General features: G+C 52.3%; 10 protein-coding genes across 10 annotated transcripts; 3 read left to right on the forward strand and 7 right to left on the reverse strand.

Annotated features, from left to right (window-relative positions):
- Nucleotides 1–54: 54 nt before the first annotated feature.
- BDW74DRAFT_173443 (uncharacterized protein) lies at nt 55–1,020 on the reverse strand (the record flags this gene model as incomplete). The annotated part of the gene is made up of 1 exon (XM_073727794.1): nt 55–1,020. One exon carries the CDS (start codon nt 1,018–1,020, stop codon nt 55–57), a length of 966 nt encoding a protein of 321 aa, XP_073588690.1.
- A 365-nt stretch (nt 1,021–1,385) lies between these two features.
- BDW74DRAFT_46200 (THADA/TRM732 family protein) lies at nt 1,386–6,964 on the reverse strand. The gene is made up of 10 exons (XM_073732863.1): nt 6,721–6,964; nt 5,693–6,651; nt 4,679–5,639; nt 4,390–4,629; nt 4,112–4,340; nt 3,746–4,056; nt 3,185–3,699; nt 2,997–3,137; nt 2,328–2,950; nt 1,386–2,276 (listed from the first exon to the last, which is right to left on the reverse strand). Exons 1-10 carry the CDS (start codon nt 6,885–6,887, stop codon nt 1,437–1,439), a joined length of 4,986 nt encoding a protein of 1,661 aa, XP_073588691.1. The 5' UTR covers nt 6,888–6,964; the 3' UTR covers nt 1,386–1,436.
- A 178-nt stretch (nt 6,965–7,142) lies between these two features.
- On the forward strand, nt 7,143–8,450 carry BDW74DRAFT_144124 (protein transporter TIM23). The gene is made up of 2 exons (XM_073722983.1): nt 7,143–7,843; nt 7,899–8,450. Exons 1-2 carry the CDS (start codon nt 7,250–7,252, stop codon nt 7,920–7,922), a joined length of 618 nt encoding a protein of 205 aa, XP_073588692.1. The 5' UTR covers nt 7,143–7,249; the 3' UTR covers nt 7,923–8,450.
- Nucleotides 8,451–8,889: 439 nt separating this feature from the next.
- BDW74DRAFT_144126 (putative protein kinase) lies at nt 8,890–11,574 on the forward strand. The gene is made up of 3 exons (XM_073722984.1): nt 8,890–9,212; nt 9,275–10,775; nt 10,828–11,574. Exons 2-3 carry the CDS (start codon nt 9,299–9,301, stop codon nt 11,373–11,375), a joined length of 2,025 nt encoding a protein of 674 aa, XP_073588693.1. The 5' UTR covers nt 8,890–9,212; nt 9,275–9,298; the 3' UTR covers nt 11,376–11,574.
- Nucleotides 11,575–11,910: 336 nt separating this feature from the next.
- ilv3 (dihydroxy-acid dehydratase ILV3) lies at nt 11,911–13,828 on the forward strand (the record flags this gene model as incomplete). Its single annotated transcript, XM_073727795.1, has 2 exons — nt 11,911–11,978; nt 12,055–13,828. The coding sequence occupies 2 exons, from the start codon at nt 11,911–11,913 to the stop codon at nt 13,826–13,828; spliced, it is 1,842 nt and encodes a 613-aa protein (XP_073588694.1).
- Nucleotides 13,829–14,101: 273 nt separating this feature from the next.
- On the reverse strand, nt 14,102–15,252 carry BDW74DRAFT_173448 (lysophosphatidic acid acyltransferase LOA1; the record flags this gene model as incomplete). Its single annotated transcript, XM_073727796.1, has 3 exons — nt 14,102–14,287; nt 14,348–15,165; nt 15,222–15,252. 3 exons carry the CDS (start codon nt 15,250–15,252, stop codon nt 14,102–14,104), a joined length of 1,035 nt encoding a protein of 344 aa, XP_073588695.1.
- A 423-nt stretch (nt 15,253–15,675) lies between these two features.
- BDW74DRAFT_144130 (putative MFS transporter) lies at nt 15,676–17,871 on the reverse strand. The gene is made up of 3 exons (XM_073722985.1): nt 17,241–17,871; nt 16,911–17,157; nt 15,676–16,862 (listed from the first exon to the last, which is right to left on the reverse strand). Exons 1-3 carry the CDS (start codon nt 17,644–17,646, stop codon nt 15,836–15,838), a joined length of 1,680 nt encoding a protein of 559 aa, XP_073588696.1. The 5' UTR covers nt 17,647–17,871; the 3' UTR covers nt 15,676–15,835.
- Nucleotides 17,872–17,963: 92 nt separating this feature from the next.
- Nucleotides 17,964–18,181, reverse strand: BDW74DRAFT_144132 (uncharacterized protein; the record flags this gene model as incomplete). Its single annotated transcript, XM_073722986.1, has 1 exon — nt 17,964–18,181. A coding segment is annotated over one exon (166 nt), but the record flags the coding sequence as incomplete, so codon positions are not given.
- A 257-nt stretch (nt 18,182–18,438) lies between these two features.
- On the reverse strand, nt 18,439–21,419 carry BDW74DRAFT_144133 (uncharacterized protein). Its single transcript, XM_073722987.1, has 5 exons — nt 21,353–21,419; nt 21,182–21,286; nt 20,446–21,116; nt 20,169–20,390; nt 18,439–20,114 (listed from the first exon to the last, which is right to left on the reverse strand). Exons 1-5 carry the CDS (start codon nt 21,359–21,361, stop codon nt 18,593–18,595), a joined length of 2,529 nt encoding a protein of 842 aa, XP_073588698.1. The 5' UTR covers nt 21,362–21,419; the 3' UTR covers nt 18,439–18,592.
- On the reverse strand, nt 21,411–22,901 carry nctA (negative cofactor 2 transcription regulator complex subunit BUR6). Its single transcript, XM_073722988.1, has 3 exons — nt 22,749–22,901; nt 22,105–22,605; nt 21,411–22,041 (listed from the first exon to the last, which is right to left on the reverse strand). Exons 2-3 carry the CDS (start codon nt 22,601–22,603, stop codon nt 21,782–21,784), a joined length of 759 nt encoding a protein of 252 aa, XP_073588699.1. The 5' UTR covers nt 22,604–22,605; nt 22,749–22,901; the 3' UTR covers nt 21,411–21,781.
- Nucleotides 22,902–23,138: the final 237 nt, after the last annotated feature.

The raw sequence follows: 23,138 nt of genomic DNA on the forward strand, positions 1-23,138 counted from the left end.
CACCCTACTCCAGCTTATAGGTACGTTTCTGTATCTCGATATTTCTCCAGATTATCACCAGTGCGTCCTAGAATTCTCCTGGGCAGCCTGCTCTGCTCCCCCTCCCGAACTATCCCATGCTCCATTTCCCGGCTGCTGTCCATCATTGTTGTCATTGTTGCCATTTCCCCAATCATCCGCCGGTGCATCGTTTTGGCCCTTGTCAGTACTCCATCCCCCTCCAGCACCAGACTCATTGTTATTGTTGGTATCGTTGTTATTACTCCAATCGTTCCCATATGATCCGGAGCCCCCAGCCTGTCCATCAGCCGGTGTATCTGAGGTCCAGCCGCCATTTTGATTGTTCTGATCGTCCTGGTTCTGGTTCTGACTCTGATCTCCCGATGCTCCCCAATTGTCCCCTCCATCAAAGCTATTCCTCGGACTGTTCTGGTGGTTTTGGTCGCTCTGGCCTTGATTTTCCCACTGGTCCCCTCCCCCATTATTCCCAGGCGCAGACCAGTCCTGCTGAGTCTGGCCCTGATCTCCAGTCATAGCCATAGCATCCGATGCCCCCCAGCCCCCCTGCGCAGGCTGCACAGACCCAGCGCGCGACTGCATCGGCCGCCTAGAGCTCTTCCTAGACTGATGCCCTTTATCTCCCTTCCTGCCCTGTCTGCCTCTGTTTTGGTCCTGTTCCCAATCCAAAGAAGTCTCACGGCGTCTTGAAGACACACGGCTGCGGCCACGGCTGCGTTTACCACTGGGAGCACGACTTGCGACATGACTTGCAGCACGGCTTGCGACACGAGTGGCGGCATGTGCTCGGGCACGATCACGAGCCTGTTCTTCCTGTTTTTCCTTCTTTAATGTAGCGGCGAGAGCCTTTAACTGCTTGGTTCGTTCTCTCAGTGATTCGACACGGGCCACGGTGAGATCTTGTCTTAGGCTTGAGTGGAGGTAGTAGACGTAAAGGCCGCCGCTGCCCATTGAGCCAAGGACGGCAACAACGATGATAGCTACTATGGCGTTCTCGTTCATTCTGCGGCTGTCGTATATGTCGTTGCTGGTGGTAGTTTCGTATACTAGGTAGTAGGATAAGGTAGGCTGGCCAATATAGACTAGAGGGGAGACCAGCTCACTTCTCACCTGGTTGATTTGGAAGATGTGCTTGAGGTCATGCAAAACAAGGGAAAGACTGCCAGAGGATCATACTGGTAGGAATTAGAAGAGAATCAACAGTTCCAGCTGCTGTGGTAGTAGGTCAGAGGGCAAAAGGTATATCATTGAACGGATGTGTTAAGAAGTGAGACAGGGCAGCTGACAATCGAAGGAGGAAGCGGTTTGAGGTGAATACCTGGTGCGCAAAAAGGATTTAACACATTTAGATAATGAAGAAGAACACCTTGGCATCAAACATATCTACTCTAACTTTTATTTATATTCATGGCATAAAGTCACTCCATCTGAACCCCAGAAAGAGCCGCCCCAATCCTCTCCAAAAGGTCAACATGAAGCAACCCAGTTTTTCCGGCCTCTAGTAACCCTTCCAGCTTACTCCTAAGAAGACCATGCGCCTGAACATCCAACAGCTCAATACCGCTAAGCTCCTTCGAAACCAAAACACCGGCAAGACTAATAACTCTAACGCCAAGGGTATAAGCCTCAGGCTTCGCCATCCAACCAACAAGTCCATCCTCACCGTCGGGACGAGCAAGGATATCCGAAAGACAAGACAACCCATCAGACACCCAGTTGTAGAGATCCTTGAGCAACTCCTCCTCAAACGCCGCCTTTCCCAACCGCGTCAGGACATTGTTAGACCACAGATCGATCTCACGGATAGACTCAATGAACAGGTTCTGCTTTTCCTCCTCGAACAGAATCGTGCTCTCCTTCCTGATCTCAGTCGTGACATATACAACGGGCAGAGGAGGCTTTCCGCTGCTTGCATCACCGACTCTGGGTTCCAGACCAAGGATATACCGGGAAGCCCTAGTGAAAAGCAACGTCGAGTTGGGATAATTGTCAACGATGAATGTGGCGAAGAGCTCGCTTGCGTTCATCGGAGACAAAGAAACTGCCTTTTGAGGCGAGACGGAGGAGTAGGAGAGGACATAGGAGGCGGTTGCGGCGGCGATGTCACGCAGTTCCTCGTCGTCATCGTTGAGCAGGTCGTATAGAATAAGGTATATCTCTAGGAAACATGGGTCAACCCGTGGAGGCTGTCCTGTTGGGCGATATGCTTGAGCGAATGCGGCGATGGATGTCGCTGCCGCGTATCGGGTGGTAAATTCCTGATACCTTCATGAGTATGGTCCAAAACATGCTCTAGTAAGGGTGCTCACAGTTTCTTCGGCCAACGCGAACCTAAGCCTGGTTGCCCATTCCTTGACTTCGGTTTCTGGAACCCCATTGCCCTGGGTGATAGACTTCAGGCTGATGAGGCAACCCTCTAATTGCAGATCAGCATCGGCTCTGTCTCTGTTGAATCCTTTGCTGGCTGAGCCAATCTTGACGTGCGGTGCTAGGTCGCCCAAAGGTAGCTCGAATGCCAATGCTGCGTTCTTCGACTCAAGTGCGGACTGGAGGTATGACGCAAGGTTTGAGATCGCAGGAATCTTAACTTGCAAGGGAAGGTCTCCAACATTGATTGAGCTGTAAAGCTTGGCCAATACCTCTGTATACTTCTCCTTGGCCCCATACACCTCGTGCAGCCTTTCCAATAACCATTGGCAAGCGTTGGGGTCGAAAGTGGCGACTTTATCAATGAACGCCTCGAGGTTCTGAAGGTCACCACTTGTAAGTGATTTGAGGACTGCGACCCAAGCGAGTTCTCTGCGGAGAAGAGAAAGCGCGCGGGTTGTGCTTAGAGTTGTAACAGAGGCGTTGCTGGAATCGAACACGAAGTCTAAAGTATCGGGAACGTGGTATGTGTCGAAGATAAAGTCCAAAAGATCCAGAGTTTCATCTGTCATAGTCAGTTACTGGACTCGTCTTAAGGGGGCCACGCCTACGTTCAGCGCCCGACTCCACACTCCTCTCAACAGCATCGCTCAACATCTCCAATAGGGTTGTCTGAGTGAAGGGGGATCTTGCCAAGGGGTATGACGCGGTAAAGATAGCCTTGATTGCCGATTTGACATCGCCGAGGCGCTCTAAGAAATATTAGCAGTGATCTAGTCAGGATCCATGAGAAACATACCGTTCCAGAGAGCTGAAGGGGTGAATGCCAGTCGACGGAGCGAGTACCTAATACACAGAGTCTCTCCATGTAGGTAGTTTTCGGTCTCAGCATCACGCGCACCGAGTAGCGCTTGGATATCTTGTAAGATGTTTGATCGATCCAAGAGTGAAGCGTAAACTCGAGCTGCGTGTTCACGGATACCCCAGACAGGACTCTTGAGATGCTGGCGAATCAACCCTAGTAGCATAGCATCATCCGTGTCTGCAGCATTGGGGATCTTCTCAGCAATCAATTCTAAGGCTGGGAAAACTCGCTCGGTAACCATAGCGCTATCGACTTGCTCAGCACCTTCTACTTTTTGTGGTGCAACAAGAAGGTTGGAAAGTAGCTGCACGAGACCAGGGTATTTCTGGAATGAGATCCGGGCGCCTGGCTCTGAACCGGATTGACCACCGAATCCCTGGTAATCGGTACGGCACATGCGGTTCATCAAGGCGCGGAAGAGCATCAGGCCAGAGTTTCGAAGTGCCCATCTAGACTAATCAGGATATGTTCTCAATGAAAACAAGCGGGACTTACATTGGCGATCCCATACACTCCGCCGAGAGGTTCAGTGCAGGCATAAGGAAGCCTTCAGTGTGGGGTCCAAGCCTGGCGTTGGTAAAGACCTCTCGAAGGCAGTTCATCGCATGAACCTGGGGCAGTTCAACTGTCTGGTTCTCTGCCTCAAGTTTAGCCGGAATGTACGCTACTTCTTGAAGCTCGCTCAGGACCTGCTCGAACAATGGGCCACCAGGGGTTGACAACAGGATTCCTCCAACCAAAGCTGGGAGTCCGGCAGAGCGGCGGGTGAGTTTTGAAGCCTTCTCGAAAATGATTTTCTTCGCTTCCTGTAGGAGATGAGCCAAAGGGTCATCCAGTCATCTGGGTTTAGTTTTGACGTACCTGATACCAAAGTTCGGGGAGCGCGGAGATCTCGGGGTTGCTCGATTGACCACATCGCTGACAGCACGTTGCGAATGTCTGGGCAACCGTTGAGAAAGCTCCTCTGTGGCGGAGCTCCGCGAGTTGGGTGAAACTACTCTTCCCAATCTCCTCGTAGTCGCTTCTTGTCAGGCCAGTTTCACCTTGAGGGCCATAGGTCGCGTTGGATAGGGTAGCATGGACAAGGAGACTGTCGGGATTAGGGTTGGCATGATTACGAGGGGACGACTCTGACGTACCTGGACTCTCGCAGCGCACGCCACGAATAAGAGAGAATGTCCTTAGGCCCGACTTTTAGGTCCTCAATAGGTTCGGCGGCATGGCCTTCAGGGGAGTCAATGCATAGCTGAGGCTTTACTTCCTCCCAAATCCTGTTACAAATCGACGATATGCGTGCGTGAATCGACCTCCAGTTTTCAGGACTATCAGAGCCTTCACTAGACACCAAAGCGTGGAAGTTCATGGAGGAAATAATGTACCTGGAACTTGGTTAGACCGGCTTGCGCAATTGACGTCGATATTTCATACCGTAAGGCCGAGAGATAGCCGTGGAGAGGTGCATCGCGCAGAGATGAGTTGAAGAGACCTTCTGAAGAAGACAGTTTGCCTTCAAGCTTTCTTAGTATCAGTTCAACAACACCCTGCTTGGTGTTCCACCACTTGCTCTCTCCGGGGTCTTTTGCAACCGCTGTGACAAAAATTAAATGATACAACAGAGCAACAGTGTCGGCGTGGTCGGCTCTACTAGTGTTGCTCGCCAATACCTCCGCTTTGGTCAACGCGGTTAATAACTCTGGCTCGCCATTATTATGTCCAGCAGTATCAAGGAGTACTGATCTTGAGAAAAGCTTCAAGATGTTGAGAGCTGCAGCTCGGACTTCATCGTAGGGATCCATTAATAGATCCACCAGTAATCTCAGGAGCTTAGGGCCAAAAATCTCCACGTGAAACTTCCACTTAATTTGACGCTGTTCTGGCTTGTTCGATGCCGCATCAATATAGCGCTCATCAAGACCTGAATCCAGGACATGGTGCAATGTTTTGACTGCCATGATATGCCGATGGTAAGAAGCGGGGGTTCGCAAATCTGCCATGAGGAAGTCCACGTAGTTTTGCAGACATGCCCGGGTTTCGGCATCATCTCGAATGTACACAATCGGTTGCTTTTTGCTCAACGTCGTTCGAGGTTCAACTGGATTTTCAATGTTGGCAAGAATGCCGCCCTTCAAGCGGACAATCAACCCGCGGACCATGCTCAAAATCTCTCCCCTTGTACAGGGGTCCGACTCTGCGTGGAGTGACGGCAGACTCTTGATAATGACCCTGATAGCAGCTGAGGACAGCGGCTTCGTGGTTGATGGGGCAGTTATTAGTAAAGACAGTGCCGCCATCTTGATATTAAAGTCATGGTGAAAAAGGAATTGACCGATGAGTTCGCTCTTCATAACCAGAGGCTTTTCAGCATTTGTCTCGAACTTCGTAAAGTAATCTACTAACGTCAGTAATGCAATCCATTAACCAAAGTTTTTTTTTCGCACTCACGATCTTCGTGGACCAGTCCAATCTTCTTTCCCAGCTGCAACGATGAGAACAACAGGGTCAATTCATCCGAAGACGCATTACTCATGTCACCAGCTAGCAGGCTTTCCAATGGCAATGTGCCCAGGAAGTACCGAAACCCGCTGGCACTGATTCCAAACAGACGTAAAAGTATATAGTTAGTCAGTTTCTCCAAGATCTCGAGATTCTGCAACAAGAAGTGTTTGATCGGTTTAACCCAGAGGAGAGCCAGCCTCTCCTTCTCTTCGGTAGACAAGGAGGAATCAAACGGCTCCAGCTTCCGGAAGAAAGTTGTCATTACTTCTCCACAGGATGCTGCCAGATCAAAAGCCTTTGCACGGTTCAGGAGGCCCAGAAGAAGAATCTGGACAGCTGCTTCTCTGGACTGGACATCCGCGGCTGCTTGCTCTAGCGACTGCTGTAAAAACCGAGGAATGTCTATTGATGTTACGCGACATTCTTCTTGCAGCACAGTCGGCCATCTCTCCGGATTACGCAGGAGCCAGGACTCTACCAGCGTGATCAGCTCCGTTGATGGAATGGCCTTCTTATGCAGTAATGACTCTAGCGCAATGATGGACGCTTTGACTCTGGATCGTGGCTCGCCGTAGAGAATGCTGGGCATGACGGCGTCGACGAACTCTCCTCGAATCGCATCACATCCAGGCTCGTTGCGAGACTTGGCTATAATCACTGCTAGTGACTCCAGGACAAGCTTCATAGGCTTGGGCTTTACATCTTTGAAGCGAGACAGAAAACCCTCAAACACGGAAACCAGAGTCTTCCGAGAGCGAGCTAGGCGGCGAGTCTCTTCGCATTTCGAGACAAATGCTGTGTTGAGAAAGGAGCTCAAGGCATTGCATGCGGCCGTAGTATGGCCATGAGAAATGGACGGCGAGCAAAATGTCTGTAGTAAAGAGCTAAAGAGCGTCTTGGTCCTCCTGCCGATGCCGTCAGAATATATATACAGCACGAGTGGTCAGATTATTTATACTAGGACGCAGTCTTACTCAACATTATCGCATGTAAGGGTATATTTCACCAGAGGGCCCTTGGTGATCTTGTCTAGTGTGGCTTCGGGCAGTATTTGTATATCCTGCGCGATATGCTCCATGTGTAAAGGCCCGGCGGTGGCCGCGGCGCTGGAAACAGGTTTAGTGTCCATGACTGTCGCCATGCAGCATGTCCGTATGAACGAGCCGGTCGATAGCGACCAAATCCACTGAGCAAGTTGCTTTCCGTAGCCCAGATCCCCGCCATTTCTCGATCCTATCTCTTTTTGCCGCCTGTGGATTTTCGAAATGGATCCACAAAAAGAGTTTAGCGCCGGTCTATCCTTGCTCCGACAGCCGCCCAGCCGGCTGATCACGGGACTGAAGTTTTTACTCTGCGATTCCTCAGACTTCGAATCCAAGGCGAACTCGGAGGCGACGACGACGACCATTAGAAGCTGTATCGGCCATTTCCATCCTCTTTTCCCCGTTGTTTCATTCGGACTTGTATTCTTTATCCTCTTAATTCATTCAATTTCTGCTCAAAATGTCCATCTGGGACTCGCTCGGCGGCCGCAAACAGACGAAGGGTGCAGATGGCTTTGACGCCTCTGCTGCCCCGGATGCCAACTCTTTCCTCTCTGAGGTTGCCATCCCCGACCCTACAGCGCTTCACCCTCTAGCTGGCCTGAACCAAGATACCCTCGACTACATCACACTCGAAGATTCCGCCCTCGACTCGCTTCCCGGCTCACAATCTGTTCTCCCGTCGCGAGGATGGTCAGACGATCTCTGCTACGGAACCGGAACCACCTATGTCGCAGCTCTGGCAGTTGGAGGAGCATGGGGTATGGCAGAAGGATTAAAGCGCACACCAGTGACCGCGCCGCCCAAGATTCGCCTTAACAGCGTTCTCAATTCGGTTACAAGACGCGGACCTTTCCTCGGAAACTCCGCCGGTGTGGTTGCTATGGTATACAACGGTCTCAACTCGTTCGTCGGCTATGCTCGGGGGAAGCACGATGCAGCCAACAGCATTGCTGCCGGCGCTGTCAGCGGAATGGTCTTCAAGAGTACCCGTGGACTCAAGCCTATGCTGATCTCTGGTGGTATCGTGGCGGGTATCGCGGGAACATGGAGCGTAAGTCAAATGAACTTATGTGTCATTGGGTTCTAGACAGCTAATACCATTCCAGGTGGCCAAGAAGGCTGTTTTCTAAGCGCGTACGCGTTTGACGATATATTGACGTCCGCCTTTACTTGCAGCAATGTTTCGGTCAAGCGGGAGGTGATTTAATCTATATTTTTCCATATACTGTATTAGAACGACTATCTTGCCTTTTCACAACTCTCTTCACTCTGGCGCTCAACGCATACTTCTACAGCATTGTCCATGGTTTTGGGAACGGGCATGGTAATGGGTTTTGTTAAATTTCTTGTACATATACCAGACTCCTGCGTTTGTGTTCTTGCTGGCGAAAACTGATGCAGGTTTCAGTCCGTCTTACCAAGCGCGTTTAATGTTGTCAGGAGCATCAATGAAAATCTGAAAGCCAAGCAGTTCCCAGCTCTCCTAGGGCTATTTGCAGAGTGCCGCGGCTTGCTCGGAGTTGGTAGATTATTATGAGGCCTGGTGCGGTTCGCAAGCACACGCCAACTATGGAGCACTTCTAGATCCATCCTACCCACAAATCGACCTTTCTCTGCCCTATTGCCGGTGAATTCCACGAACCGTTAGATGATAGCGCTTAGTCTTATTACAGCCCGTATCTTGCAGTCAAACCTGCATATACAGTCTATAGCTAGCTAAGCGCGCGGTGTGCCATCATGCAGCTCGAGATTGAGATCTTCCAGCACACACGTATAGTCACAGACTCACGGGCGACGGGCGTCTTCCGCGGCAGCACGATCGGCTCCAGGATTGGCAGGGCTGGGCGCCCAAACCGGCAATCGACTTTCCACATCCAGCACTTTATTCAAGCCCTTTTTCTTGATGCGGGGACAACTAAACCCGAACTGGTGGCAGACCTGCCTGGAACAGCCCGCATTGACGTCGACCAGGGCCAGAAGAGGCAGAGGAAGGCAATCAGCTGACCCCGCTGGGACAGCCAAATTTTCCTGCTTCAAGATCAAGTATGCAGGCGTTGAGTTTAAACTACATACGCTGCCGGTTCTATTAATATATTGGCGTAATCTTACTGCGCGCAGAGCATTACGTCGCTGCTGGGTTTGACTTTGATTTGATTCGGGGTAAATCTCTCTGCCCTGGACCAGCCCCCATCCCGCGGCGCTTCCAACTTCCTTCCTGCCTTGCTCTGCCAGCGCCTCCTTTGGCTACTTTCACTCACCTTCTTTCGAGCTCGAGGCTTTCCGATGCGCTGAAAAGCTACGGTCTTTGTCTTCCGAGTATCTGTTCGTCCTCAGGACGCCCATATCCCCGGCGCCAACCTCTGGGTTTGACCGAGGGGTTTCTTTGAACATTCCCCGATCTTACCCGCACGGTATCGCAAGTATGGCTCTGGCTTCGTTAAATGGCGTTTTAATCAACGAAAATGTCATCTAATGGATGCAGCTCTCCAGGCCCCATACTCGTTCGATGGTTTACCCAGAATCGCCCGCACCGACCGAGAGGTCAGGGTCTGTCGTCCTCCAACCCGAGTTACACGGGTCTAGCGCGGCGGCCGTTTCGAGTGACCATGAGCTTCATTCAACATCGCCCGTGATTCCAGGCCCCGATAGCCTCGGCGCTGTGTCTTTATGCACGGAAACTTTGTCGCCAGATTCTATTCCAAATGCGGGACACAAAGAACATCAGGCATCCACTTTGCCTGCGCTGCAAATCCGAACGGATGTCTCGAGTGTCCTGTCTAGTTCCCATCGGTTAAGCCCCCATCGAGAACCCGACTTTTACGTCCACCAGAGTACATCTGCCAGCAGCCTTCCACACCGGACGCCGAGTTTACGGGCGTTGATGGCACCGAGTCATAGTGGGGGTTCCTTGTCACCGGCCTCCCTTTTGTCGTCTCCTCAGCTAATGGCCATGGGAGATATTACACCGTTACCGTCGCCAATCAGTGGCGCATCGCCATGGAGACTGCCCGCGCGTCGCAATTCACAGTCGCTGTCCCGGACCTCCTCGGTCGCCTCAAGGACCGGCTCAAGTCTGAGCTTGCGTCCGAGTGACCCGTCTCAGTCGTCCTTGACCGGGGTTTCCGAGCCCCGTTCGCGCAGCAAAACACCTGCGATCATGGATAAACAAAGTAGTGACAAGGTCGCGGACTCTTCTACTGCTCCTAAACATACGCGCAACCGCAGTTTGAGCGAATATGTGCCGCCAGGTCGAAACATTCCAATCAAGCCGCGCCCCATTGCCGTTTCCGGAACCGGTGCGCCCCCTGGAATTACGTCCTCATCGAGCTCGGATTCGAAAGCGAACAACCTGCATCGCGAGCAGTATCTCGCCGTCCATCGTGGTATCGCTTTACCCAAGATTCGCCCGCCTTCACCTCCGCGCAGTAGCGGATACGGCGTTGACGAAAATGAACCGGTCATCCTCCATTCGTCCGATACTCAGGGAGCGGAGGAATACTACTCGGTGCGCTCTATTCGGACTCAGCAACCGCGATTATATCGCAAGCTCCGGCAACTTGGCCATGGAACCTTTAGTCAGGTCTCTTTGGCTGTACGTGTTGAGCCTGAGGTGGCCGACTCTGGTCTCGGCCAAACAGACGGCGTGCTTCCAACCCAGAAATTGGTAGCAATCAAGATCATCGATCATGGACCCGCTGGCGGTGCCGATGAGGAGAGGTTGGAGGTCTCCCTCAAACGCGAAGTCGAGATACTCAAGTCTCTGAACCATCCATCCCTTGTTCAGTTGAAGGCTTTTGGGAGCGACGAAAAGCGCGCCCTTCTGGTTTTGGACTACTGTCCAGGTGGTGACTTGTTTGAAGTTGTCTCGAACACTACCAGACCTCTGACTCCAGGACTTATCCGACGGATGTTCGCCGAGTTGGTGGCGGCTGTGCGCCATTTGCATGAGCATTATGTGGTTCACCGCGATCTCAAACTCGAGAGTAAGCTTTCCACTCTCGTTCTGCAGAACAAGGCTGACTTTTTGATGATCAGACGTGCTCGTCAACCTTCCGACAGAAGCTCTGCAGAAGATTACCGATTGGCGCACTTACGACCGTGCCGTTGTAACCGTGAGTGACATGGGCTTGTCCCGACGTATACCTGAACCGCCTGAGAGCCCTCTTCTCCAAACTCGCTGTGGAAGCGAAGACTACGCCGCACCGGAAATCCTGATGGGCCAGCCGTATGACGGGCGCTCCACCGACGGTTGGGCGCTTGGAGTGCTGCTATATGCGATGATGGAGAGCCGACTTCCTTTCGATGCCCTACCCGGAACACGGGGCGATCCTGCGAAACTCCGTGCTCGAACTCCCCATCGCATCGCTCGCTGCGAGTGGTCCTGGTACCGGTACGCCGACGGCGACGGCGAATGGGATCCTGTGAAGGGCAGTGGTCTTGAAGGCGCGCGAGAGTGTGTCGAGTCACTACTGAAACGAAACACCAAGCGCAAGAGTCTCGATGAGATTGCCGCCATGGATTGGGTGAAGGATGCAATTGATGTGCCCGGCGGGCTGAAGCGAGGGGATAAAGAAGTTCCATGAGCCGGTCTCTGTCTTCTTTCTGTAATTTAATATTCTCTTTGCTTTCCTTGTTTTTTTCTTGACGCGTTTTCACTTGTTTACGCTACGTATGACGCATACATGATTACTAGGTCGGCGGGAATGCCGAATGCTTGATGAGGCTTAGCTAGATCTGATGTTACAGTATACCCTTAGAATCGTCAATATGCTCCAGCTTATAGTTCCATTGTTGTTCCAATCAATTGAGTAGCGTAATAACTGAGGCTTGAGTCAAGCATGGGATCGGCCCTAGGCAATCCTGGACAAGCTCTCAGTGGATCCCCTTACTAACATCGCTCTGTGATTGGCGCCCGGGGAAGCGAGGGCCAACTCCGGCCCCGACTTCGCTGCGAGCCTGCGGAGAACTTCAGAATCCCCGTCACTTCTTAACTTCTTTCCAATCCTTCCAGCTCGCCCAGAACCCCGAGTGCTTTTCCTCAATCTCCCCTCCTATTTAAGCTCCAGGGCGTGGTTCGGCATCCTCTCCAGATAATCAGCTGTGATCGGACCGACGACAATGCTTCTATCACAGACTCGGGGCCGTATGCCCTCTGCTCTCCAGAGCTTGGCCAGCAGAGCTGCCATGTACGTTGCCTCCCATTGTTCGCCCATTCAACCTTGGTGCCCTTGAATATATCTGTACTGACTCTTATATTCCTAGCCGTCCCATCTCTACGACGCTTCCCCGCCAGAAGGCCTCCCCTAAGGACGATGAGCCCGTCCTCAACAAAGTCTCCCGCCATATCACACAGCCAGTCTCCCAGGGTGCCTCTCAGGCCATGCTCTACGCCACGGGTCTCACCGAGGCCGACATGAACAAGGCCCAGGTCGGTATCTCCTCGGTTTGGTACAACGGTAACCCCTGCAACATGCACCTTCTCGACCTAAACAACCGTGTCCGCGAGGGAGTCCAGAAGGCCGGCCTCATCGGATACCAGTTCAACACCGTCGGTGTCAGTGATGGAATCAGTATGGGCACAAGCGGTATGCGCTACTCGCTGCAGAGTCGTGATCTCATCGCCGACTCCATCGAGACCGTCATGGGTGGCCAGTGGTACGACGCCAACATCAGTATCCCCGGTTGCGACAAGAACATGCCCGGTGTCCTGATGGCCATGGGCCGAGTCAACCGCCCCAGTCTGATGGTCTACGGTGGATCCATCAAGCCCGGCTGCGCCTCCATGCAGGGCAACGCCGACATCGACATCGTCTCCGCCTTCCAGGCTTACGGCCAGTTCATCTCCGGCCAGATCAACGAGCCCCAGCGCTTCGACATCATCCGCAACGCCTGCCCCGGAGGCGGCGCCTGCGGAGGAATGTACACCGCCAACACCATGGCCACGGCCATCGAAGTCATGGGCATGACGCTCACCGGCTCCTCCTCCAACCCCGCCGAATCCCAAGCCAAATACGACGAGTGTCTCCGCGCCGGAGAGGCCATCAAGCGCCTGCTCGTCGAGGACATCCGCCCCTCCGACATCCTCACCCGCCAGGCCTTCGAGAACGCCATGATCGTCGTCAACATCACCGGCGGCTCCACCAACGCCGTCCTCCACCTCATCGCCATCGCCGACTCTGTCGGCATCAAGCTCACAATCGACGACTTCCAGGCCGTCTCCGACCGCACCCCCTTCCTCGCGGACCTCAAGCCCTCCGGCAAATACGTCATGGCCGACCTCCACAACATTGGCGGCACCCCCTCCCTCCTCAAATTCCTCCTCAAGGAAGGCGTCATCGACGGCTCCGGCATGACCGTCACCGGTGAAACCCTCGCCAAGAACCTCGAGAAGGTCCCTGACTTCCCTGCCGACCAGAAGATCATCCGCCCCTTCAACAACCCCATCAAGGAGACAGGCCACATCCAGATCCTCCGCGGTTCCCTCGCGCCAGGTGGATGTGTCGGCAAGATCACCGGAAAGGAGGGCACAGTCTTCACCGGCAAGGCCCGTGTCTTCGACCACGAGGACGACTTCATTGCTGCCCTTGAGCGCAAGGAAATCACCAAGGATGAGATGACTGTTGTCGTTATTCGCTACACCGGTCCCAAGGGTGGCCCCGGTATGCCTGAGATGCTGAAGCCTTCGTCTGCCCTCATGGGCGCTGGCCTGGGTAACACCTGTGCCCTCATCACAGACGGTCGTTTCTCTGGTGGTTCGCACGGTTTCCTGATTGGTCACATTGTCCCTGAGGCTGCTGTTGGTGGACCCATTGGCCTTGTGCACGACGGTGATGTTATCACTATTGATGCGGAGAAGCGTGTTCTGGATCTCGATGTCGATGAGACGGAGCTTGCTAAGCGACGAAAGCAGTGGGAGGCTGATAACGCGGCTGGCAAGCTGCCGCAGACTGGGCTGAACCTGCGCGGGACGCTGGGGAAGTATGCCCGGAACGTCAAGGATGCCAGCTCCGGGTGTATCACGGATGCTCTGGAATAAGCGCACTTTAGAAATGTTTGGGACGATGTATAACTGATACTCTGTTTAATAGCCTATTTTAGCTTTTGGATTGTAAGTGGGATTTTACCTAGAGAACAGAAAAGCGATTCTTTCTTGTTCATTTGTTGGAGACCATGCATGGTCTATAATGATTAAAGTACCGCATGTAAGCGTGAGCTATAGTGAGCTATAATCTATACAACTTATGCTCCAGTACAATGCATACCCATATCCAATCAAACCATAAGAATATAATAATGACGACGAGCAACATTATTCCAGATGTTCTCGCTCCCCATGCTCCCGTTGCCCTCGCTCCCGTTGCTCACGTTCTTCCCGTTCTTCCCGATGCATTTTATTCCAGTAGTAGAGAAAAATTTCCTTTTCGTAAACCCCCAGTCCAACTCGTCTCACCTGCCCCATCCTCGCCAATGCCTCTCCAACCGCGTCCACGAGGTTCTTTTCAGAGGGGCTAAGGTCAATTTCCTTCCTCGCCCTTCCTCCCTCGGGTGGACTTACCTTGTCCATAAGATCAAAGTTGTTAGTAAACATGCTCGCCGTCTTTGCCTTATCATGCACCAGGGGACGACCACCAAGAGCCCCAATGGGCTCGGCGATGCGCACCATGATACAGTGGGTTGGGCGGCTCAGTAAAGCCCAAAGAAAATCGATGTAGTGGCCGGGTAGCGGGGTGACAACATCTTCAGGCTGGTAGCGCATGGAGATCGGAAAGATCTTCGACGATGATCGAAACGTGGTCAGCGAGGCACAAAGCGGGAGAACTCCGCGGCCGTTCGAGGTCGTACATTCTGGAAAGACAGCAATCGGGCGATTGGGATATTTGCGTTGTAACTCTTCAATGGTAACCAACTTCGCGTCCTTTCGCGGTTCAAAGTGATATTCGGGAAGGTCGAACGCGCGAATGATAGCTTCAAAGAGCGAGATATGCTCAACCTCCTTAATCTCGGCATATGACGCCGTAAAGATGGGGTCGAAAACCGCGGCCAAGTAAAGCGCATCAATCGGAGAGGTGAACGAAGCCGCAATCACGGAACCCGGTCCCGGAAGGCGAGACTTTTGCTTAGAAAGCTGACCCTTTCTCACACCTTCCACTTGGAGGTCAACCCACCATATACTGGGCACCGCCAGTATACACCACAACGCGGCCTTCTTCGCCAACGATCCTATCGGTAACCATTGTAGAATTGCAAAGTACGCCACGAACGCGAAGATCAAGAATGGGAGTCGGACCAGGAAGAACAGCGCCCGTATAGGCAGTGGGCAACAGCCTGGCGCGGGAAGCAATGGAGCGGGTAAGAAAGGTGCAATGCCGGTTCCTGCAACAACTGTCAGATTGCACATCTCCGGAGTACAAGCAACGTAGGAATCATACCTCTATCGCGGAATCGGTTGTAGCGCTCCATAATCAAATAGTGTTTTGTTAATGTTTGGTTGTTGTCGAATGGCGTTAACGAATGTCAACGATATGAGTAGGGTCGTAAATCGATGGAGCGTTAAAGAGTGATGAAGTTGTTCTGAACAGCCATCTCATAAAGTGCGAACTACGGATTTTATAAGGACCCTCGGTCGGTCTTGCTGTTTGAGCGTTTGAGAATGGCAGGCGTGATCAACGAAACCCTTGTCCGTTGCTATTCGTCCTTTGTTTAGAAGGCGTGGGAGATTTGTAAGGAGGAAAGCACTTCCGTCTGTGGAACATGCTGGAGGTGGGTGTGAACAGCTATCGCGATCGCGAGAGCGCTGACATGTGAAATTGCTGCCTTGAAGCCTGAGGCTGCAGTTGGACGAGTCCCCGATTTTATAGTAGCATCGAACATCATACAGAACTCGACTCTTGAAAGAAAATATATTGATGATGATCAAAAGCATTGATATGACAATCTATAGTACCCAGTATATAGTACCCAAACCAGCCAAGCGCCTTCGCAAACAAACAAAAACACCACTATATATACATTGAAATGAAACAGCACAAACCGAATAATAGATCTAATCCCCATGGTCTTCCATCTTCTCCTCAACAGGCGAAGGCAACTCAAACACATAAATCGAAACTCCCACAAGGCAAAACGCCGTCGCGGTCATCATCCACGCAAGACCAACCCACGCACCACCCCAATCCAGTCCGATCTGAAATACCGTCGTGATGGACAAACTAGCAATGACATTGCCAACTGCCTGTAGGACCTCGATGACGGTAAACAGCCTAGCCGTCTCCTCGCGCTTGACAAGCGTCGTGATCAGCGACCGAGCTAGATACGCGAATCCGGAACCAGACGTCTGAATGATCAAGCTGGGAATTAGCATGGCGATACTAGGAGACAAGCCGATTCCCAGCGTGCCAACCGCGAGGAAGACGATACTCGCGCGGGCGAGGGTGAGGTCCTTCATATTTGATTTCATGCCGCGCAGGATGTGCTTTGAGATGGCGGGAATAATGAAGAGGAAGAGCGGGATTGTGAGAGCCGGTTTGAAGGAGATGAGGAGATTCGCTTGCGCGATTGTCCAGTTGTATCTGGCCGAGATGTACTGCACTAGGAACCACGAAGAGCCACGGCTGAGGCGATAGACGAGGAAAGCTGTGAGGAGGAGGAGAACGCGCTTGGTACGGAAGATGAAGGCGTATGGACTCAGGTATGAGCGGATCAGAATGCCCAACGACGCAGGCAATGAGCGCGATTTGGGACGGTTCAGGAACGGCGCGCCAAGATCCTCATCTTCGTTCACGGGGTCTGCGATGTACTTCTCCGACGAGACCGAGACTTTGCGCGCATGGTCGTCATCCGCAGATGCTAAAGGGTCGAGTTCCATGTCAGGGTACTGCTCGAGAGTACGAGGCGTAACGGCATTCTTCGTCTCGGGCAATAGCAGCGCCAAAAAGGCGCCCACAATCACAATACTCCAACCGAGAATCAGCGGAAACCAAGGGTTCATAGTCATCAACCACGAACTCGCAGCGCTGGAAACGAAATCGGCAGCCATGCTGGCGACGCCGAAGCGGAAGAACATCACAGCCCTAACTTCGTCAATCGGGCCCAAGCGCAAGCGTAAACAAAGAACCTACCTTTCCTCTTCAGTAGTTACATCAGACATCATCGTATAGATGACAGCAATAGTAACGACAGGACCACCGCCGAAAACAAATGTCAAGCAAGAAGCCCAGGTAGCCTTCAGCGGAAAGACATTGTCAAACCACATAACCACAAACATAATCACAACGTTAAGAATAAACCCCGGGATGCCGAGGCAGAGCGTCTTTTTCCGACCATACCGGTCCGCTAGCAGCCCGTAGGGCGCAGCCAAGATGACACCTAGATCCTGAACATCAGCACCGTTCATTTCACCTCCGTACCTGCATTCCCTAAGAAATAGGCAAATTGATGGGAAGACATACTCATCACCCCCTGGAAAAACTCCATATACCCTGTTACAGCCGCAATCTCACTCTGCACCTCCTTGACCTTACACAATTCCTCAAGGACCTGTCCATTGGCGCCAATTTTGGCCGGGTCAAACTGCTCGTAGTACTCGCGACAAGCAATAGATTCATAAATTCTCGTCATGGGCCCTCCGGCCATCACGAATCCGACCTCGACGGCGAGGATCATAGCGAGTAAGGTGACCATGAGGCGCGAGCGAATTGCGCCATTGATGACCACGTTTTCTTTGCCCCCAGGCGCTTGCATGGATGGTCGCGGAAGATGATCGCCATGTTGATGTTGCGGCGGGAGAAAAGGGACGTCTTCCTCGCTGTCGCGCGCATCCTGGTAAGGTTGCTGGTGCTGATGATTAGGGGACATCCTGAGCCCCCTGTATCATGCCCGGATAGGCGCTAAGAATAGAATACCGGAATACGAAATGTAGACAAATCACCTGAGAAGATGAAATTGATCAGAAAGAAGAGCCGTATACGTCCATTGAAGACGTGCAGATCGTAGACGTCACGACTCTGGGGGGAGGGGAGACTGGAGAGAGAGACAGCTGAAACTGCGAGAACCGGAAGCACAGGAAAAGCAACGAAAGATGAGACAAGAGGCAGAAGCAAATATAAACATTATTTCCATTGGAACCAAGACATAATAAGTATGATACAGTAGTCCAATAATCCCCAATGGCCCAGATCTAAGCCATCGCCCATGGGGGCCACAGCCCCGTTCATTGGCTGCTAATCAAGCAGCTGCGCAAGCTGAGGAATGTAAGGCTGTACGAAGTAAGCAGGGGATAAACAGACAGCTGTCAGGATGAAGAATCTTGAACATTCTCTCCAAACAACAAGGGCTTTCATTTGATCTTTCATGAAAGTAGAGGTGATCAGTTGGTGCTGCTTGCGCATCTTTGCCCCTTTTCTCTGCTTCTCCACCGGACGATCCAAACTATGAACAAGCTGAAACGGGTTTGGAAGCTGCCCTATTATTTTCCAGAATCCTGATGATCAGCACTAACTGCACTGCCTGGTAAACTGTTCGCCTTTCTTGGCTTTCGAGCATATTTCTACTTTCAGATGACTTTGAAGCGCAGCAAGGCACCCGCTTACATCCGGTGACGATGAAATACATTTGCCTAGTCAATGTTCTTGGTATGAGGTCAGCTTATTATATGGTAATATAAGTACGTATTGTATAGATCGGTTATGATACAATGGCAAGTAAATGGCTTGCTTAAATATCGACATGCCTAGGCCTATCCCCTGCATAACTAGAAGGCGTCGCGTCGGTCCAGCCACGGACGCCCGCTCTCGGCACAGCTTTAGAGGTCGTCAACTTGCACAGACATGCCTACTCCTTGGAAGCCGGCTTCCTCGAAAAGAGTGCCGCGAGCCTGCACTACTGCCGAAATCTCCAGGAGGAATTCGTACAATATCACAACGTTGGTGAGGACGTGGCCGAGAGTTGCACTATCGTTCTTCTTCGGTCTCTGCTCCCCCTCATCATCCGTGACCGCTACCTCTGGATCGGTCTGTGTCCCCTCCTGCGCGGCGTTCTCGGTCGTGCCATCGGCGTTACTAGGTCGGTCACCTGGCAAGAAGGGCGATGATAGCCGCTTGCGTAGCTCTTTGGCAGCCGAACGAGCCTCTGAGGCGTCGCGGGGCGGAGGAGAATAGATTGTATTAGCAATGTTTTCTCGCAAGGGCGACCCGACGTTGCTGCGTTGCGGAGACGTCAGATTCCGCAGGTCACGTCTGCCACGCGGTGTCCCTTGGTCGGTACCTAACTGCGGCGTTCTCGGCGTAGAAGATCGATTAGCGGGACGTGTAGCAGGCGTCCCGGCCCCCTGCCCAGGTTGGTCTGACGGTTCATCGTCCTCGTGCAGCAAGCCCCGGCGTGCGGCTATTAGGATATCAAAGTCTGGAATCTGTTTCTGCCATTCTTGAACTTTGTCGACAAGTCCGCGTAAGACAGCAGTGAGCGCAGGCGTATCAGTGGATGACCAGCTGGGTTCCCGGTATACACTGTGGACCTGGTCGAGTATATCTGTCGCTTTCTCGTCCTCGTCTGAAACGCCCTCAACCTTGGCATACTCGTACTTTGCAGGATCTACAAGCAACCATCCGTCAAGTGCCATGAGGTGAGAGGAAGCGATACTCATCAGGACTTCCGTCAAAGCCAGGTTCACGATCACGGTATTAGTGAAAAAAGTATTTAAGCAACCCAGCAGCTGGCGGAAAATCGGGTCTTCTTGACGAATCTCAAGGGGAAGATCTTCCGAGCCATTATCTGGCAGAGGTCGGCACCATCGAGAGTCAAGGATTAACGATGCATCTTTGAGATAGTTATCAAATGACTGATCCAATGTTGGCTCATCCATAATTGAGGTGGCCAAGGTCAGGAGTTGCCCCAGTTCCGCATTCAACGCCCCAACCGTGCGTTGCTTGGCGGGCTGTCCAGGATTAGTACGGATCAGGGATGTCGCAAAGGAGGAATATCGCTGCAAAATGACGGTCAGCAACCGCAACGTGGCCAGGACAGTTTGCCGGTTGGGTGACTGGAGTCCGAGGAGGACGAGATCCCTTAAATTGAAAAGGGACGGTGATGGTCGAGCTGCTTCTTCTGAAAAGGCAGCAAGCACATCTAAAGATTTCCGCCGACTGGCGGACATGTTATTTTTCTTTTGGTGTACGTCTGAGCCAGATGGTGACGCAAGTAGGAAGTGTAGGATTCGTTGAACCAGGTCATCCTGATCCACTGAAGCGAGAATGCGATAAAGGTAAGTGAGGACTGCCGCTGTTGAGCCGCCTTCAACATCAGACGATTCGAGCAATGAAGGGTATCTTTCGGACAACGATCAGTAAAGGCACATGTATGTAGAGGGCTGGGAGACTCACAACAGTTGTTCGAGAAATAAGACCTGGAAGTGGTCTAACAAGGAGCCGACCACCTCCGCCGACTTGCAGTGATCAATAGTATCTTGCCAAAACAAGAGGTAAGCCATAAACGAATCCATTGACGCGCCAAGTGCAGGCGGAAGTGCTGTCTCCTGCTCTGCGTGATCCGAGTGTGATATTATATGCGGTACCTCGGCCTCTACATCTAGACTAGACGTTAAGCTAATGTCGAGTCAGCAATTTACGCCCGCTTTACTCGGTGAATCGGAGCACTCACCTGCCCAGCTGGCTGTATAAAGCACCTAACCCGGTTGCCATCAGAGTGGCCAGATCGCTCTCAATCAACCATCGCTCGAGATCCTTTGACCGCGATGCTGTCTCTATTAGATAAAGAAGCCCCGTTCGCGCGAAATCGCCCGCCCTTCCCGCATGATGTACCCATTCCACTAATAGGTAGAACAACGGGAAATCGTCCATCCGCATCGTGCCCGCGAACTCGACACTACCGGTACTCAGATCCTCCTCATCCGTTCGGGGAGCAAACCACGCAGGGAGAATATTGGGCTGGAGACGGATATTGTTCGCAACGCCAAACAGCAGCTCCACCAGCCTTCCCTCAATGTCGGCCGACTTCTTATCCGCACGACGGACAAGATCTACCAGCGCGCGCGCAAATAATCTGTTATCGACCACACCATCAACCTCCGAATCGATCAGGGTATTGAAGAGGACCGTCGCCGAGCGGAGCATAGCCTCATCATATGACGAAAGCGCGAGTTTGGTAACGGTAACGAAGATCTGAGAGGACGCGGCGTAGGCGAGACATGGATGCGGTGCAGGGCCGCGAGATTCATCGCCCAGAACGGAATTGAGGCGCTCGATGCAATGGCGCGCGTGTACGATGGCCGTTTGTTCCGTAGTTGTTGAATTGCTGGAGCGCCATATTTGCTAAAGGTGGGCAGGGGACGTTAGCGAGCTGACAAATAGCTGGTATTTAGATTCTGGCGACTGACCTGCAGGCTGTTGCATGTTCGCTTAAAAGCTGTCAATCGCTCCGTGGGGGAAGAAGCTCGAGGGCTCTTTGACAACGACCGGGAGCCGCCTATAATCCGAGACCACTATGTTTGATTAGGAGAAGCCACAGAGACGCGCAACGCATATTTCGAACGGGGTTTCCAACATACAAAATCCATTTTGCGGTAGCCACGTCATGATACTTCCTCGCAGGAAGAAGCACGAGCAGGAGATGGCTGCTGAACGAGAGATAAGAGGGGGAGTGAAAGTACTCCGAGTATGCGGCCGGGTGTCCCTGAAACCAAGAATGGTTTAGTGTGCAAGCCCCATCAGGACTAGCGTATCTACTACGGAGGACTACAACCATGAAAGCTACAGCATGGCATTTGAAGGGAAAGGGACATTAACGCATTGAAAGCCAGATCCATGGCTTGAGGTGATATCAAAGTACCCAAGAGCAAAGCCTTACTGACATCGAAGATGCACGCCATCCCACCACCGCAACGCCGAAGAATATGCGCTCCATCCCGGTCTAAAACAAAAGAAACGCTACCCATCATCCCATAATAACACAAATAGAAAGACCACAAGGCGGAAAGTTAATCGCTATCATCCTTTGGCCGACGACCACCGCGCTTTCGCTTTGGTTGCTCGTTCTGATCACTACCATCGTCCTCGTGCTTGCGGCTCGCTGGCTGATCTGGGACCTTGGCGATGATATCTGCTAGGAAGTCTAATACTTCATCTTTCGCAACGGCTTGTTTTAGGTGAGACGCGGTTACGCGTTTCGAGTTTCGGTCCTTGGCCTCTTTCGCGGCTTTCGTGACGAGTGAGATCATGAAGAGTTCAAGTGCCTTGGCTGTAGCGTTTATTGTCAGCATGCTCCTCAAGCAATAGCAATTGGGGAAGGTCCGATACGTACAAACAGCAATAGGAGTCACTTGCGCAACCTTGCCGACATCTTCATCCGCTTGCATGATACGCTTGATGCGTGCCACAGGAAACTTGGTCTTGACCTCAATCCCAGCGGCCGGATCCAGTTTAGGAGGCTCTACAGGCTCCGGAGACTGTTCGTGCACAGCGGGCTCTAGGTAGACTGGCTCCTCGTAGATCGGGTCTTCGTACTGCGGCTCTTCATATTTGGGCGCAGGCGCGGCTTCAACGGCACGCGCCAAACGGGAGGATCGACGAGCCATATCGGAGTCGAAACTGTGGTCGAAGTATGGGGGGATGTATTGTTGAGAGGTTCTGGTGGAGGCGACTGATGGGTGTTGGTAGTGCGGGGTGAAGAAGGGCGAAGCGTCGTAGGATGCGCGGTGGGCGACCGGACTTGCGAATTGGTAGACAGGGGAGGGAATCGTGGGTTGGAAGGTGGAAAGGTCGGGAGAACGTGGGCGATAAGAGTTGTCTTGCTCTGTCATTGCTGGCAAATCGGTCTCAGCAACTGGTAATGGTATAGTTATGGAGAGAGTATATAGTGCAGCGTACGGCGCGTCGACACCGGACGGGACGGGGGCAGCGGCACCAAGTGCGCTGCCGGTTGTGAAGAGAGGACGCGTAGTTTACCTCTGCTGCAAAGAACCGAGTGAAATCTGAGCTGAAAAATCAAGCTGATTGCGACATCCGTCGTGAGAACTATAGATGTTGTTGATGGCCCAAGCTCCGGTGCGTGGGCCCAAGGGTCGTCGGGGCCGTGGCAGTTTGGCCAGAAAAGATTCAAATTCTTTCTTCCGGGGGGCGCGACCGGCTTTTTAGCCCTTTTAACCCTGCCTTGGCCGCGCTAATTTCAAACAAAAATCATCAGAATCAAAATCATTTTTCGATCCTGGGTCGAATTCCTGCTGTCCCTGCTTACTTAATTTCTCCTTTCTTGACTTGATCTAACTATGCTTCTCTCTTCATAAGTTCGCTTTTGCTGCTTGTCTACTCGTGTCCTTCTCTTGTATTATCCCCCTG

Source organism: Aspergillus multicolor (assembly GCF_047715735.1).
Source record: "Aspergillus multicolor strain CBS 133.54 unplaced genomic scaffold BDW74scaffold_2, whole genome shotgun sequence".
NCBI classification, from domain to species: domain Eukaryota; kingdom Fungi; phylum Ascomycota; class Eurotiomycetes; order Eurotiales; family Aspergillaceae; genus Aspergillus; species Aspergillus multicolor.